This window comes from Chamaea fasciata, unplaced genomic scaffold (genome assembly GCF_029207755.1).
Source record: "Chamaea fasciata isolate MVZ Bird 193981 ecotype frontalis unplaced genomic scaffold, bChaFas1.0.hap1 SCAF_11, whole genome shotgun sequence".
Taxonomy (NCBI): Eukaryota; Metazoa; Chordata; class Aves; order Passeriformes; family Sylviidae; genus Chamaea; species Chamaea fasciata.
In genome coordinates, this window is record NW_027094096.1 from 14,503,190 (window position 1) to 14,519,996 (window position 16,807).

Sequence of the window (16,807 nt, forward strand, 5' to 3'; positions counted from 1 at the left end):
CCAAGCTCTCCTTGCTGGGCTGTGCTCTTGGCATGCACTCTCTGGTGCCAAGCTGCTTCTGTGCAGCTCTTGTGACAGCATCTGCACCTCAGTGTCCCTTTTCACTGTGTGTGATTAATCCATGCATAAATGTCTTCTAGGAGCTGCAGGCTGTCGTGTTCAGGTAAGACCAGTAGCAGCCTGTCTTGCTCAGGTAGGCAAAGCAAAGCAGTGGGAGAGGGATGAGAAACATGGCAATTAGAAATATGCAATTACTCCTCTAGCTCTGATGTTTCTGTCACTTGGATGACCCAGTCTGTATCTCCTTCAGCACTGCTCTGCTCAAAGTGATCCTTGCAGCGCTGCTGGCATCATCAGACAGAAATAATTCCTTGATGTTTATGAAGTGCCCAGAAATGTATCTGTTGCAAGAATGAGGGCCATTTGGGCACTGCTTAAGTAGGTCCCACAAAGGTGGTAGAAAATACCTGCAGTTAACTGTCCCTGAAGCACTTGAGTCTAGAAATGGGGAAAGGCGGGGGGGGGGGGGGGGGGGGGGTTGGAGGGGAAAGGGCAACATGTGGGAAAAACATCCCAGTCTAAATACAGAGATCTTTGTTCTTCAGGTCACCCTCAAACCTCCCTGCCCCAGGACAGGTTGCAGGTGGCAAGCAAGCCTCCTTTTCCCACTGCACCAGCACTTCTGCCTGTCCTTGAGTGTCTGTTTCCAGTTCATGCCAGCTGCAAGCATCCCATGGAGGTCCATTGAGCTCTGCCCTCTGTGCCATGGCTGTGCTGCCAGGGCTGTGCCAATGGGATTATTAGAGAATTTTGCCTGTGGTTGGGCAGCCTGGGAATGGCACTGCACGTGCCTCAGCTGTAGGGTTAAAAGTGCTGCCAGACCCAAGGCGTGGGGATCGGCCAGGCTGGCTGGCTGCTCTGGCTGGTGATTATGCATTGTAGAGGGAAGGTAACTTTTAACTGAAGTACAAAAGAAAGACATTGAGCATTTATATTACTCCTTCAGTGCCCACATAAAGACTTGAGATGGTTTTATTAAAGATGACTTGATTAGAAATGATTTTACTAAATCTCTGCCTGCTGTCTGCAGCCCACCAGCCTTCCATTGAAGCACCTCGCCTAAATGAAAAGGCGACTGCTGAGTCTCCTTTCATCTCTTCATCTCTTTTATTTGCCTTTAGGAAGCAAAGGAGGGGCCAGACCAGGCTGGTGGTTGTGGCAGAGCCTGGGATGAGCATGGCAAAGGTTCAGACGCCCTTGGGAAATTTATGCCCAAATTACTGGCTTTGAAAAGAAGAAGAAAAGAAAAATTGTGTCTTCCTAATGGGCGTTTGTCATGGGGAAGCATCACGAAGCATGAGAAAAGAAAAAAGAAAGAAAAGAGACAAGAGAGAAAAGACCACTCCTGCCCAGGGGTTATGTATGCTGCCATGCTGTTGGTGGCCAGCTCCTGAAGTTAAGTTTTGTCTGCTGCTGTTTTTTGGGATTAGATAGGTTATTCTCCAGTTACAACTGATACACATTACAGAGGTGTAGTGAAAACTGTCTGGCCTTAACCCAACACCCATAAAGGAGAAATGCTTCATAAATCAGTTCAGTGAGCAAGTACAGGTCAAGTTGTTTATTAATTTAACCTTCTCTCCCATCTTGACCCGGATCAGCCACAACGGCTGCTGCCGAAATCCGCTCAGTGGTTCCCTGCCTGGTCATGCAATGTCCTCTGTCTGGCAAAGATGCCCAGACTCTGGCTAGATTTTGCCAGCAGCCTCACAGTGTACCTCCCACAGCTGCATCCACAATCCCACTTTGCCAGCATCAATCCTCACATGCACTGTTTGCTATATTGGGATGATGGACACTAGGGAAGGGGAACCTGCACTGTCCTGGATGTGTGGGTGCAGGGTCAACCTCGGCCACAGGAGCTGGTGTCTTTCCCCAGAAGGAGACACAAACCCCTGCCCCCATGGCTGGCTGCCGGGCAGGGTTTTGCACGACATGGTTTGATAGTATCTGCACCAGGGAGAACCAGCAAGAGAAACTGGCCACACTGCCACTGCCTGGGGCTGGCAGCCCTGCGTGTCACCCCACCGCCAGGGGCTCCTGCTGCAGCACCGACCTTGGGGCAGGAGCGAAGTGTGCCCCCGGGCTCATTACTGGGGGGCTGGTGACTCCTGTGGGAGGGAGGGGGTTAGAGCTGGGCCTGAGGAGGGGAGAGCCAGAGATGTGGGTCCATGCCGAGCACCATAGGGTGGGAGGGATGGGAAGACGGGTGGATAGATAGGTGGATGGATGAATAGATGGACGAATGGATAATCACAGAACCAACTGGGTTGGAAAAGACCTCTAATATCACGTCCAACACCGTATCAATTAGACCATGGCGTTAAGTGCCACATCCTTAAACACCTCCAGGGACGGTGACTCCACCACCTCCCTGCGCAGTCCACTCCGAACTCTAATCACCCTTCCAGTGAAGACATTCTTCCTAACGTCCAACCTAAACCTCCCCTAGTGCAGGCTCAGACGGTGTCCTGCCGCCACGGGCTGTAGCCGCTGGCCGGCGCCGGTGCGGTGGCGCCGCCTGCTGGCAGCCGCGGGGGCTCCGCGCGGCGGGGCGGGCGGAAGGGGCCGGGCGGCGGAAGGGGCGGTGGCAGCGAGCCGGCAGAGCGCTGCCCTCGGCCCGCCCCTTCCGTCGGCGGAGCGGCGGCCGCGGCACATGGGCAAGAAGCGGAGCGATGGGCTCGGGCGCTGCCTGCAGCGGCAGCGCGGGTTGGAGCGCCGCGGCGCCTCCTCATGGGTAAGGCGGGGGGCGGGGAGGCGGGAGAGAGGTCGGGGCGGCCCGGCCCGGCCCGGCCCGGGCTGACGGTGGCGTCTTGTCCCGGCAGCTACACGCCAGCGAGGTGGTCGTCGAGCGCGGCCCGGAGCTGCGGTCGGCGCCCGAGCAGAGCCCGCTGGAGGAGTTCCTGGCCACGGCCGAGCTGGCCGGCACCCGCTTCGTGGCCGGTGAGCAGCTGGGGCGGGCCCGGGGCTTCGGCTGTGCCGGGGGCTGGTGAGGGGATCCCGGGCGGGGCGACACCGCTTCTGGGGTGAGCGAGTGCGAGTGGGGGCTGGCAGTGGGGCTGGCCGGGCGGGAGCTGGGGGCAGGTGGTGAGGCCCTGAGCCAGGGCTGGGGTCAGCAGGGGCCGGATGGGGGGGCAGGGGTAGCAGGGCTGGGGACAGCTGGCTGTGGGTGACTCTCTCTCCCTTCAGAGCGCCTGAATGCCCAGATCGTGTCTGCACAGAGCTGCACGGGGCTGCTCACAGCGCAGGAGGCCCAGCGCATTCGGCAGCTGCACCAGGAGAACCAGGAGTTCCTGCGCATCCCAAGGAGGTGAGTTCTGCAGGGCCGGGCCTGGGTGCCTCCTGCCTGTGTGGGGCTCTGTGGCTGATCCCTCTGTGGCTGCAAGCCTGAGGACAGCCTTCAGGTTGAAAATACCCTGCTTTTGGAGAAGCCACTTACTAAGCTGCATGAGCCTGCTGTAACCCACAGCACATGTGCCTGTCTGCCTTGTGAGTGCTGCTAGTGCCAGCCTCTCTGGCCTGATGGTGTGGCTTTCCTGCCCAAAGCTTGGCACTGCTGTAGCAGGTGCATGCAGCCGACCTGGTAAGCCTTTCCAGAGCTCTGTGAATGACAAACAGAGATTTTAATCCTCATCTTAAGGATGAGAATTAATCTTAACTCAAGAAAACAGCTGTGTGGTGTTTGGTGTACATGCTTTCTGCTAATGGAGTTTGGAAGGAACAAGGAAAGAAGGTGTACTTAAAGCTGCTGAAAACAGGTGAATGCACATCTGAACCGTTACCTCAGCATAGCTGATTGTGTGATGTTTATGTTCTTTATGTTTCCTCAAGTCATGTAGCTGGAGTGACTGCTACTTCTGACTACTCACTCCAAAATATGCTTGTTATAGGCCACACTGGGATAGGACAACCAGTGCAGAGGACTTGAAGCAAGCAGAGAGAGAGAGCTTTCTTGAGTGGAGGCGACAGCTTGCCCAGTGAGTATGCTGCTTGTGGCTGGGTAAGTAGCTGGTGGCATTTAGTGACACGGGAAGCAGAGGGTTGTACTTATCCTTGTTGGACCAATAAAACAAAGTCTATTCAGTAGCTCTCTGTACTTGTCCTGGAAAGCTGAACATCCCCGCCACAGTCCAGCATGTCTTTGTGGTCAGCTCTGCAAAGCTGTCTGTGTGTGCATGTTCTTTTAAATAATTCAGGATGGCATGGGATGTTCTTTATTCGCCTGTGAGGTAGAGGGTTACTGGATGTGTTTTTTAAGAGACACAACAGTGCTGCTCTGAATAGAAGGCAGTGCTGCCAGCCTGCATACAGTAGCTTGTGCTGGTCTGGGCCTGCATCTGCTGGCTTGGAGGGTTGGGTGGTATCTGCTCACACCCTGCAAGCACATGCTTACCCTGAGTAATATTGTTCAGGTGGTGGTAACACCAGGTTAAAGGTTTTATAGAGGTATTTCAGGTCCTATCCACAGATTTCATTATTTTTTCCAAGTGGTACTCAATTAAGAAATAACTGCTGACACCTGGGATAAATTCCCTTTTTTGTTACTGTGGCTCTCAAATTTCACAGGCAGACTCTTAATGAGTTCTTGTTCTTTCCATCTTTTACCACTTCTGCATTGACAATTTCAGGAGCCATTGTGTCACCACTAAACCAGTGCCACTGACAGCAGTGTACCTGAGTGCTTGATCTGTTTGCAAGAACATCAGAAACAGCACCTCTGTATGAGTTTGGTTGGATTGCTGTCTGCAGAACTAAAGCCTTTTTGATCTAGGGAAGAACTAGTAGTGAGGTTGCAGCCTGCCATGGACCAAATGTAACATCATTTTTTTTCTGTTTTGCCTTAGCCTCGAGGAAGAGAAAAAGTTAATTCTAACCCCATTTGAAAGAAACTTGGAATTTTGGCGTCAGCTTTGGAGAGTCATTGAAAGGAGGTAAAGTATTTTACTGTCCACTTTCTAAAAAGTTATGTTGAATGTGCTTTCATGAACTGTAGCTTTTGAGACGAGCTTCAAGTGTCTCAGCACAGGAAAAAATATTAAGTTAGTAATGTTTTATTGTCAGCACTTCAGCGGTATTGTTTGGAAGTGATCAAAATGCGATGTGAAGAAGGGCAGCTTCTTAGTGGTTCCAGCTGGTTCTCAGCACTGTTATCTGCAGGTGGTTCACTGTGAGTCCCTGAAGATTCTTCAGTGGCTGCTGCTCTTGGCCTCCTCCAGTAACTCAGTATGGGAGGCCTCCTTTGAGAATGTGCCTTTGAGGTCTCTCGCCAAGATTAACCCTTTCCCCTCTTTCCCAACCACACAGCTGCAGCTGAGGTTCAGGAGCAGGAGGAAAGGACTAAGAAATGTTGGGAAAGAAGGAACCTCTTGGTTCTTGGCCCTTTGCCACACAGAGAAGTTGCAGCAGTGCACAGAAGACAACAGGCTGTCATATCACAGGAATGGCATTGTTTGTTCTGCTGAGCTGTAATACAATAAGAGTGCTATTTACTGCATTAATCTATCTGGGGCATTTAATTTCACTAGTAATTAAGTTTGAGATAATCTCATCTCACTTTCCTAAAATTGAAAAATACTTCACCAGTGAGGTCATGGTGAGCTGGTCCTTTCACAGAAGGGGCTTTGTACTGAATGCTGCTGGGCCTTTGGCTGGGAGAGTGCTGGTCAGGAGCATCCATTGTAGGGTATCATGATGTGCAGTGGGTGTTCTGAGGTGACTGGAATGTGTTATTAATGCTTTTCTGCTCCTGTTGAAGCTTTTTATTTTATGTAGAGTGAGGATGCTGTCTCAGAAGTGATGGGAAAAGTCACTCAGTCCTTTAACCTTTCCAGATAATTTGATCTGTTATCAGCCTTTTCCATGTATTTGCTTTGAACTAGTTCCCAGCAGTGTGGCTCAGTGACTTCTCTGTATCCCACCCCAGTATGATGGTGTCACCTTTCTCTTGTATTGATCTTTGAATGTCTGTAACTCTTTGTACCCATGTGGCTTATTAAATTATTCCCTTGGAGGGGTTATTGATTTTTATTTTTTTAATACATAACAAACTGCTTAGTGAGGTTTGAAATTCTTCCATTTGACCTGTGGTGTTCTAAAGCTGTCCTGACTTAACAGAAATCCCTATCAAACAAATAGAATCTGCATGTGATAATATATGTCAGTATTTTAAATTACTTGCCTGGAGAAGTTCTAGTGGAAGAGGCTGTAGTTAAATTTTCCTCTCCTTTTGACAAAAGAACATGGATGCCTTTGGGATCTGAAGCCATTGCGTTTAATTACTGTGTGGAACTAATGAGTCCTGCTCATGTATGTGGTGGCAACCTGGTCTCTGGGTTTGGAAGGTGTTTCCTAAAAGCATGTTGCAAGGCCTGGCTTGCATGTGGGAGCAATATATTTTACTGAAGTCTAAGGCTATTGTTTCATTGTTTTAGCTTTCTGTGATAAAAAGAGTACGGAGGAACTTTCGGAAAGACCCAATATCAAATGCTTAGAATCTGCAGGTCATTTGTGGAGACTTCGTACATCTTGTTCTATGCAAGGAGGACAACAGTGTTCCAAAATATCTCTCTGTGTAGGAAAACCACCTCTTCTCTCTGTAACCACCCTGCCACAGCTGAGGATAAGAATAGGCAGAAATAAAGTTGTGTTATCACAGTTTTTAGTACCATTCTAAAAGATGGAGTACCACTACTGTGGTTCATGCCTGCTGAGCATTTCTGAATGGTAGATGGGTTGGCAAAACTGGCATGTTTTATTCCCCCTTGCTGGCTGTACAGTTGTACAGGAGAGTGAGCCAAGTAAAGAGGAAACCCTGAACAGCAGTATTGGCTTGTAGGACAAGCATGGCTCTGTTGGGCAGGTGGGCTGCTGAGATGCTCTGTGGTTCAGTAAAGGTATTTAGTAGAATAATATAGTTATAACTATAAAAATTCCAAGCAAAACCTAAAAGTGAATAATTGCTGTGTTTTACTGCTTCCTTTGAGGCAAGGTAAAAAGGAGTACTTTATGGGGCTTTCCTTTACTTTTGCAGTGATATTGTAGTCCAGATAGTAGATGCCAGAAACCCTCTTCTGTTCAGATGTCAAGATCTAGTAAGTAAACCACTTACTTGAATGTTGTCTTCATTTTGTGTCTTAATGTTTATGGATATGTTTTTGTTTAATGCATTCAGCCACCTTGAAGCTGTTTTGCTGTTGTGTCTAAGTGGATATCTTGTTAATTGATGCAAGTATTCTGGCATGAAGTTATTTTTCTTTGTCTTTTGGTATTTCACACAGAATGTTGTGGATTTAAAGGCACTGCTGCAGATGTTACATCGCAGATATTATATTATTCTTCATTACCCACTTGAAGTGTCTTCACATAAAGGAATTATCTTATGTAAAAGCATAGTGGAATAAAAGTGGGTGAGGATTACAAAGGATCAAAAATTATTGAAGTGACAAGTTTGTAATGTTAGGCTATAGAACACTGCATCAGACATGAAATTGCTCAAATAGTTATCTTAGGAACTCCTGCTGCAGGGTGCTGATTAATATCTTGTCACAGCTCTAAGCAGACAAGCTGCATGGAGTAATTTGCTGCTGTTGTGTTGCCTTGGGGTGGAAGGAGTCAAAACCAAAGTACAAACTGATCCTTCTCTTGTTTCCTTTAGGAAAGTTACGTTAAGGAAGTCAGTAATGACAAGGAGAACATGATTCTGATCAACAAAGCAGATTTGCTGAGTGAAGAGCAACGTGCTGCTTGGGCACAGTTCTTTGAGAAAGAGGGTGTCAAGGTGGTGTTCTGGTCAGCTTTGGCAGAGTGTGAACGGCTGTGTGGAGAATCAAAGGTACTGTAGGTGACCAGTTCAAACCAGGTCTGTGCTGTCTGCAGCTTGTAACTAGCTTTGCAGCTATCCTTGTCACATACCTGAGCATAAAAGGATTATTTTAAAGACCTGTGCAGCTGGAAAACAGCATTTGAAGGATCAATTCAGAGACAAAAGTGAGGAGTGTAAAATGGTGAACAAAGTGCAGAAGACAGAAACAGCCCTTGTAGACCTGCTTGTAAACTCTTAACTCATTGAAAGAATTGGAAACCTTTCCAAGAGGGATACTGTGAGGGATGGGGTTATCTGTACAGAGGTTTTTTTCTTTCCCAGAGAGGGAGGTGTTGGAAAACCTAAAGTACCTGAAAGCCATTTACCCAGGGGAACAAACTAAGCTGCTGCCCCAAATTACATGTTATCAGTAGGTGCTGCTTTCTTCTATTATGGCCATTCAGCTGTGGAATATCCCATATATCCTTCCAAAAATACCTACTCTGTTCATCTGGTTTAGAGTCCTTGTATAAAATCCTTTTACAGACTGGTTTAGAAGTGAGACTGGAGGTGTTAGTTCTTTTCTCTTTTTTGGGAAAAAGGTCTACTATTATTGTGAAAATATCTTCATTTTTGAATGTAAATTCTTTACAGGGAAGAAGTGTAGAGTTGACTGAAAACAAAACAGCTTGAAATTAGTTTAATGAAATATTTAGATGCAAAACAAACTTGGCTTTGTGTTCTGAACATTTTGAAAAAAACAACATTCATTCCTTTTACTTAGAACACTTAATAATTAAAAAAACCCAAACTGGTGTGGGTGTGCACACACTCATTCTGATGAGGAACTTCTTAATGACTTCACAGAGAAGCTGTGAACAGTCCCTCTTGGAATACTTTTGTCTTTCTCCTGAAACGGGCTAGTTTTTCCTACACCCTACTTAAGAGCTCTAAAAAACCGCAGTGTGATGTAAACACAGTGAGTAGTCAGCTCTTGGGATCTGGCTGATGACAGCAGCTGCAGCCAGCAGCAAGGCTTGGTGTTGTCTTTGCATTTCACCTCTGAACTGCTGTTCCCACAGGAGCTGGGTGCTGAGGGGGGAGCAGAGCACCCGAGCAGTTCTGAGGATGAAGGCTCCAATCAAGAAGATGACAACACAGCACAAGGTAGCACAGAAAGAGCCTCCACAGGCAGCACTTGGCAAAGTGTAAACCAGATTCTGGGGAGTGATGATAACAGCAGTGATGAATATGAAGACTGTGAAGATGAGGAAGAGGAGGACTGGCAAACCTGTTCTGAAGATGAAGCTGGTGACAACATAAATGCTGTTGCTCCAGAGAGGATGGAAAACAGGACAGATGGTGCTGCAGTGCAACATGGAGTGCAGGAGCAGAACAGCAACATCAGGAACTTCAGCCATCTGGTACAGAGAAATGAGCTGCTGGAGATATTCAAAACTGTGCACAATGGATCAAGGGTGAAGGATGGGGAAGTAAACGTTGGGCTGGTGAGTTGGACTTTGTGCTTAAATGGAACTTACTTAATCTAAATTTTAATTCCATGTGCCCTCCATGGGAGAAATTCATCCTGTAGCCTGGCTTCCTGTATGGGTACAAAAGCTAGCAAGCACAAACCACTGTGGGTTTTATGCAAAGATTAATACTGAAGTTCCTGGAGCTCAGTGTGCCCCCTGCTTGCCCTAGGTTTTTTTTAATAAGTTTTATTAAAGAACTTTTGTGTCAGAGCTGTCAGTCTTTTGGCATCACCCTGCCTGTTAACATTTCATTTCTTTGTCATCTTAGGTGGGTTACCCTAATGTTGGCAAAAGTTCAACCATCAACACAATCCTTGGAAATAAGAAGGTGTCGGTGTCTGCTACACCAGGCCGTACAAAACACTTCCAGGTACTGCTAACAAATAACATCAGTCTTTTCATCATTTCTTTTTCCCCAGTGGAAGAGAGCTTCATTGTGACCTAGTTGCAACCACATGCACTCACTGAGAACTCTGCCAGCCTGAACTGTGGCCAGCAGAGTAGATTGGAGAGGGGTGGTCTTGATGTGTGTAATTTTGGAACTTGAATTCTTGCTTCTAAACTTGTGCTTGATTTTGAGCCACGCATGAGAGCTGCTGTGCAATGGGGCATATTTTTCCATCTTCTGATTTTATTTAGTTACCTTGTCCCTTTTTTTTCCAACACCAGTCATGAGGAGAGAAGCTTTTTAAAGTGAGTGTTCCTCCAAATAGGTTAAGGTCAAGGTTTCAAACTATCCTTGTCTACATCATTGCTGTGAATAAATGTAGTTTTGTTGATGTTTTCATGTTGATCAGGCTTTGATTTTGAGGTAGCAGCTCCAATGCTATGGTGTGGGACCACTGTGGGATTTGTACTTCTCAAACTCCTAGCTGTTTCAGAAAGTCCAACACACTTAAAGGTTTCTGGAGTGCTTTCTTCTCTCCCATCAGGCTGGAGAGCTGAAGATCTTGCTGCCCCCATCTGGACACCTTATTTAGGAACTTTGAAAGTGTTGCTGTCTTCCACATCTCATCTCCTTAATTCATTGGCTGGGACCAGGGCAGGTGTCTGTGTTAGTAGAATTTCTGATTATTGTCATTTGCATCCATGTTTTGTCTATGCATTTGATTTTTTTGTTGTTGTTCCTTTTTCCTCCATGGACACTGACTTGCTATAGTGAACTAATGGGTTATTTATCATGTAGACCCTGTATGTGGAGCCTGGCCTGTGCCTTTGTGATTGCCCCGGTCTGGTGATGCCATCTTTCGTCTCTACCAAGGCAGAAATGATTTGTTCTGGAATTCTGCCTATAGATCAGATGAGGGACCATGTTCCACCTATTTCTCTAATATCCTTTGCATGGAGTTTGTGAGAGTGCATGCAGGGGTTGGATCAGAAGTATGCCAAGTAGCATGTTCCAGCCCTGCTAGCAGCACATGTGCTCATGCTTTGAGGGAGGTGGGACATACTGGATAAAACAGTCCTGCTGTGTTGGTGTTTTCCTATCTCGTTTCAACTTAGTTGGGTTGTCAGACTTGTGGTATTTTTCTGGTTTGCAACAAAATCCAAAAGTCATTCTTTGTGTGTGTTCTTAGTGACAAGGGCAAGATTACTTGTGTAACTGTAAATCGCAAAGTGGTTTCCTTCACTAGCTTATGTTTGCCAGCATATCCCACGAAACATTTTGGAAGCAACTTATGGAATAAATATCATAAGGCCGAGGGAAGATGAGGACCCAGATCGAAAGCCAACAGCTGAAGAGCTGCTAACAGCATATGGATGTGAGTGATGATCCTTTTAACACCTGTCACCTCCACTGTGTGCATGGTCTTGAACATGGCCTTAGGAGAACGTTGGAAAGTTAGGTCCAGCTTGGGTTTGTTGTGCATTGGACCTCTTTGACAGGACCTGCCCTCCTGTCAGAAGTGGTCTTTGTTAATGGGTCATCTCCTGTGTGTGTTGGAGTGGTGCTTTGCCAGTCTCATCTGACAGATGTAGTGATGGTATGGAAGATATTGGTGAAATGCCCTAGTGTGGCACAATTACCCTTTCACATACTTCCCACCATCCGTGTCTGGATTGGACTTTGAAAAATGCAGTGAATTCTCATTCTTTGCCTTTAAAACAAAAAACCCTAGCAGTTTTCTGCTAGTAGGGAGATGTCAGCTCTTACAATTTCTTTCAGGTCAGGATGTTTCTGCAGTACCTTTACAGTCACCAAAATTCTTCCCTTTTTTTCCCCTGCTTTCCCCAAGAGAAGCCTCTTTCTAAGGGAGTACTTTTGAGAAAGAATACAAATGGGGGGGCTAGGCAGCAGAGGAAAATATACTAACATTCTCTTGTACTTACACAGAATATACTTTGGATTTCTCTTTCAGATATGAGGGGCTTTATGACAGCTCATGGACAGCCAGACCAGCCAAGATCAGCTCGATATGTGTTAAAAGATTATGTCAGTGTAAGTGCTTCCTACATATGGGTTTTCTTCCTTTCTCAGAGGTGAATTAAAGGTTGCATTGGAGTACAATAAAGTAAATTCCATTTCTCTGGATAAAATCACCAGGTATCAAAAAACTCTTTAAATTTGGCTGCTTTTATGTTTTAGAAGAATAATTTGAATTTCTTGAGCTGCCTAATCTTAGAAAGGTGATTGCTAAAAAATATGGTGCCAGCTATATAAATAATAATATCTCCAAAATAGCTGGCAGATACTCAGGAAATGAACCCAAAATGTACAGCTGGACCAATATTTGGCACTAAGGACTGTTGTTCTGAGTGTCGGAATGCTGCATGCTTCTGCAGCACCTCTCAGCAACTCATTGTTGATAATTTCTTAATAGGATCCCCTGGTGCTTCTGAGAGTTTTGCTTTGTGTTGTTTGCAGCTGCAAATGGTACTTTGATGTAGAGATGGAACAGTACTTTAACTTAGGAGTCAAACCAGTCGTTGGCTGGGAGAAGAAATAAAATGTACTGAGAGTCTGCCGGTGTGAGCCCCTACACTTCAGGCCCTTCTTAGGTTTGGAGTTGTTTTCTTTCCTCTCCAAGTTTCTTTTGTGATAACTATGTCCCATTGCTTTCACAGGGGAAGCTGTTATATTGCCACCCACCTCCTGGTATTGACCCAAATGATTTTCAGCACCAGCATCAAAGATGCCCTGACAGTATAACTCTGCAGGCCACTGGACAGGTGAAGCCTGAGAAAAATACCAAAGCAAAACAAATTGAAAATGTGGTGGACAAAACATTTTTCCATCAGGTAATTTCTGGAAGAGATTTGTTCTAGGGATTTTTGCTGCAGCACTCTCCTGTAGTTACTGGGGGAAAACCACTTTTGATGGTGGAGGTGTGCTGGGTTGAGTTAGTGGTGTTGGATATTGTGGGATCTGCATGTAATTTCTACGCAATAGCTCTCTGTTCTTTTTATTATCTCCTAAATCACTGGGAATGTCCTAGGTGACAGAAGGATTGCTAATGAGGTGTGCACAGATGATTTTTCAGAGGTCAGCAGGGTGACCCTTGTCATTAGCAATCAGACATCAGTCTTGGACAAACAGGAGGGTGACTGGGATGAAAGACGAGGAGGAATGATACGGCCACTGACCCAGAACATGGTTTTGAGCTAACAAGTCCTTCAAACTGACATTTCTTTCCTGAGCTGATGTATTTAGAGGACGTGATAAGCTTTTTTAAGACAATTAATTTAGTACTACCTGGAGGTTTTGACTCAGTGTCTGAAATCAGATGAAAAGAATACAAACCGATTTAAAATCCAGTCAAGAAATCTCAAAATTAAGTGGAAAATGGGAATTTCTCTTGAGTTGTATGATTCTTGTTAGATCCCACAGGGATCTGTTTTGTCCCTACACTACTGAAAAAGTGTATTAGTGACACACAGTGAACTATGAAATCCATAACTGACCAGATCTGCATACCTGACAAAGATTAGACGAGGTTTTTAGCCGTGAAGAGGATGGGTCATGGATAGCATGTTCCATTCTGTTTGGTTAGCTGGATGGGAACACATTTGTTTAGCACAGCTAAGATAATCATGCATTTTGAAAACAAGAACTCATGCTCTTCTCAAAAAAAAAAAAAAAAAAAAAAAAAGTGAGCTATTTCAGAAAACTGTGACCTGAAAAGAATTTTTGGGATTACCAGACTGTTGCTCTGTCTGCCCAAAGTGCTGGCACAAGCTGCGAGCCCTGTCAGTGCTGCCCACACACCAGACTTAAGCAACTTATTTTGGTCTGTGGCTTTCCTGGGCGCCAGATTTATTTGTGAAGACAATTTGTTGTGCACAGAGCAGAGGCTGTGAGGATCCATCCTGGTGCTGGAGCTGATACTGGCTGGGACACGGTGTCATGTCAGTGGCAGACTCTGGGGACCCGGCACAGCTTGGCAGATCTGGAGCTGCTGGCAGGCTTTGGCTACCTGCCGTGACCTTCCTGCAGCTCTGGAGCAGGGCCTGAGCTTGCCTGTGTCTGGTTTTACTGACAGACTGCAGTGGTTGAGTATCTTCTCTTCGGTCACTGGTGGTTGTGTGGTTGTGTCTCCTTTTCCAGGAGAACGTTCGTGCCCTGATGAAGGGGGTCCGGGCTGCCATGGGGTACAGGCCTGGGAGCGGCCTCGTGCCTGCCACTGCATCCAATCCTGCCAACGTGGTAGGAAAGCCCTGGAAAAAACACGGGAACAGGAACAAGAAAGAGAAAATCCGCAGGATCACGAAGCACCTGGAGGCTTAGCTATGGCACCAGTATCTTGCCTTTTCAGGGCAGGGACTGCACTGTCTCACAGGCCTTTATTGAGGGGGAAAAGAACAGATAAGTGGGCATCACTAGCTCACCTGGGAGCTCTCTGCAGCGGATTGGCCTGGCAGGGGATGAGAGTGGGCTCTGGTGGCTGGAGTTCACCCCTTCTGAGAACAAAGGAGACCTGGCTGTTCCTGTTATCTGGAAGCCAGCCCAGACATTTGACTGCTGATGAAACATCCTTTCAATGGGAGCAGATGGAGCTGTGCAGGAATGTTTTTTCCTTCCATAAAGGATGTATTTTATAGCTCTTACAATCAAAGCAAGTCCTGTAAAACTGACTAAAATCTTTAAACAGTTGAATTTCAATGAGTGATGTTTGTTACATTTTGAGACACTATTGCTCATCTTTTTCTTTTTTTTTTGTCTTTAAGGCTTGTTTGTTGATTTGACAGAATGCTTTAGTGTGTTGACAGATGAGGTAAAATGATCTTTATTGCCCTCTTCCTTCTCTGCTATTCTCAGCCCTATTCTGTAGAATTTGTAACCACTCCCTGTTTCCCAGCTTGAGCAGAGCACACCATGCAAGGAAAGTGTTGCTTTTATATCTTTTACACTGAGCTGGTATCAGTTGTTTTTGTGTGACTTCCCACTGGTATTTTAAAACATTGGCTCTATATGACTGGCTAAAAATCTGGTGCTAATTTGTCCTTAAGTATATTTGAGATTTTACTTCCTATATGTGTGTCATGTTGTCTCATTGCCCTACATCAGAGAACTGTCTACTAGCAGATTTTAATTGAGTACATGAGTATTTGACGCTAAAAAGACTTTACTTATGTAGGATCAGATTAAAGTGAGGTTTACTTCTCAGCTGCCCTACTGAGAAAATGTTTGTGCACTTGGTCAGAGCTCTTCATTTCTTATTCAGCACTGGGAGTAATGATAGGACTGGAAAAGCTCACCAAGACGAGTCATGCTTTGTTTTTAGGTGGTGGAATAACACGATGCTGGTCTCTTGATACTATAAAAAGGGATTGCTGTCTTGTAATTCTGTACTTTCCAGGCCTTAAATGTGAATGGAGAGATGAAAGCAACTGCTGAGCAAAGCCACAGCAAATGTGGGGTGTGCAACCAAGCCAGTTTTGGCTTTGTGAATCTTTGTGTGTGTCCTGTACAGCCAGTTTGCACTGTGTATGCAGAGGGTCCCCTGACAGCAGAGCTCTCACCTCAGCTCCTGCTTCCCCTGGAGTGCCTGCTCTTGAGTTCCTAATTACATCACTGGAGGGAAGATAGTTCCCTGCCATCTTTAAGTTAAAGTATAATTACACTGTTAATATGGTCAGTGGTATTCTAAATCAGTGTACCGTAGCAGAAAGTAGATTCTCAGGAGAGATTGTTTAATCTAGTTCTCCTGGAGAAGGTGATCTTTGCCTTTGTTTCCTGAAAAGGTTGTGCCTGAGCCAAATCACTGATCTGACTTTTCCACCCTCCTTGCAGGAAAGGTATCTGCTTTTGTGCCTTAAAATGCTTTAGGGACTTGATTGCTCAGAAACACTTATTTGTTTTTGTCCTGTTTTGTGTGAAGCTATTACCTGTCAAACTGAAGTTGGAGTATCTTTTATTGGAGATGTAAAACATTTTTTTCTATTCTGTTTTTCTCCTTTTGAAGCATTTTGAATTGTTAGCCCATGTTTCATGTACCCAAGTTCTCTTCTTTTGCATAGTCTGCCCTTTCTTGTTAGCTGGGTCTCCATGAGCTGCCCTGCTGGACAGGCTGTGTCCTAATGTAGACCCTTCCAAATCTAGTGAGTAAAAAAAATCTTCAGGGCCTGAGACCTGGGATGACTGCTTGTTGCTTGCAGAAACCTTTGCTATGAGACCTGCCAAGCAACTTGCAGTGTTCGCATGAGTGAATGGTGGATAATGTAAATATGACCAAGCAAGTACTGTGTGCTCAGGTGTTAAATGCAAACTGCTCCTTGCTGTGCTAAAGGACTTTTGCGTCAATAGAAGAAGGATGTAAAGACCTGTTAATATTTCATGCTGTTACTGAGCAGTGGGCAAAATAGGTAAGAGCCAGATTAATGCTTTCCTGTGGTGGTTTGATGTGTTGCTGAACCAGGTCCCTCACTGGGCAGTGCCATCTGGGCCTTGCTGACAGCTCAGTACAGCACATGGCAGCAGCTGGCAGGCGTGAGGCCATGTGGGCACTGCTCACTTGTCAGAGCCAACACAAAGGACACTTTGTGCTCTGCCCTGGCCACCTGTGAATGAGCTTCTGCTGCTCCACTGCTTTCTGGAGGAGGCAAATTTCCACTTTGGAGTGCTGTTTTCAAGTGCCTTGGGGATATAAAAGGGAGTGTGCAGGCTGCTACTGGCTCCAGTCTCTTCTTTGGGATCCACAGCACTTCCAGCATCCCAGTGCTCTGTCTCCCCTTTCAGGCAGCTTTGCTTTATGATGCAAGCAGCTTGTTTTCATGGCTGATGTTACCTCCTAACTGATACCTGCAGCAGAAATGCAGAATTGGTTTGGGAATATGGTTTGGAGCTGAACTGGCCTTTTATGGTATCTTGCCCTTGGATTGAGAACTGCAGTTCTCCCTGTAGGTCTCTTCTGCCCAGTTCAGCGAGTCTCATGCCAGCCTGCAGTCTATCCCACAGCACCCAGGAGACACG

The 16,807-nt window shown here is 46.0% G+C and overlaps 1 protein-coding gene across 2 annotated transcripts; it reads left to right on the forward strand.

Annotated features, from left to right (window-relative positions):
- Positions 1–2,708: 2,708 nt before the first annotated feature.
- On the forward strand, positions 2,709–14,867 carry LSG1 (large 60S subunit nuclear export GTPase 1). 2 transcript variants are annotated; one of them, XM_066193322.1, is made up of 14 exons: positions 2,709–2,797; positions 2,886–3,003; positions 3,250–3,370; positions 3,951–4,037; positions 4,905–4,991; positions 7,091–7,151; positions 7,715–7,891; positions 8,944–9,369; positions 9,665–9,766; positions 10,583–10,726; positions 11,036–11,159; positions 11,757–11,836; positions 12,463–12,636; positions 13,943–14,867. In XM_066193322.1, exons 1-14 carry the CDS (start codon positions 2,717–2,719, stop codon positions 14,120–14,122), a joined length of 1,962 nt encoding a protein of 653 aa, XP_066049419.1. In that variant the 5' UTR covers positions 2,709–2,716; the 3' UTR covers positions 14,123–14,867. The 2 variants fall into 2 exon arrangements, with proteins under 2 accessions (XP_066049419.1, XP_066049420.1); XM_066193323.1 differs by lacking the exon at positions 2,886–3,003 and having other exon boundaries at positions 2,779–2,797.
- The last annotated feature ends 1,940 nt before the right edge of the window (positions 14,868–16,807 follow it).

What these genes read in the sequence shown, in the direction of transcription:
- LSG1 (XM_066193322.1), top strand. Translation starts at nt 2,717, where the DNA reads ATGGGCAAGAAGCGGAGCGATGGGCTCGGGCGCTGCCTGCAGCGGCAG. An exon ending in TGGAGGCGACAGCTTGCCCA is followed by an intron (nt 4,038 to 4,904) that starts GTGAGTATGCTG and finishes GTTTTGCCTTAG; the next exon opens with CCTCGAGGAAGAGAAAAAGT. An exon ending in ACAAAACATTTTTCCATCAG is followed by an intron (nt 12,637 to 13,942) that starts GTAATTTCTGGA and finishes CTCCTTTTCCAG; the next exon opens with GAGAACGTTCGTGCCCTGAT.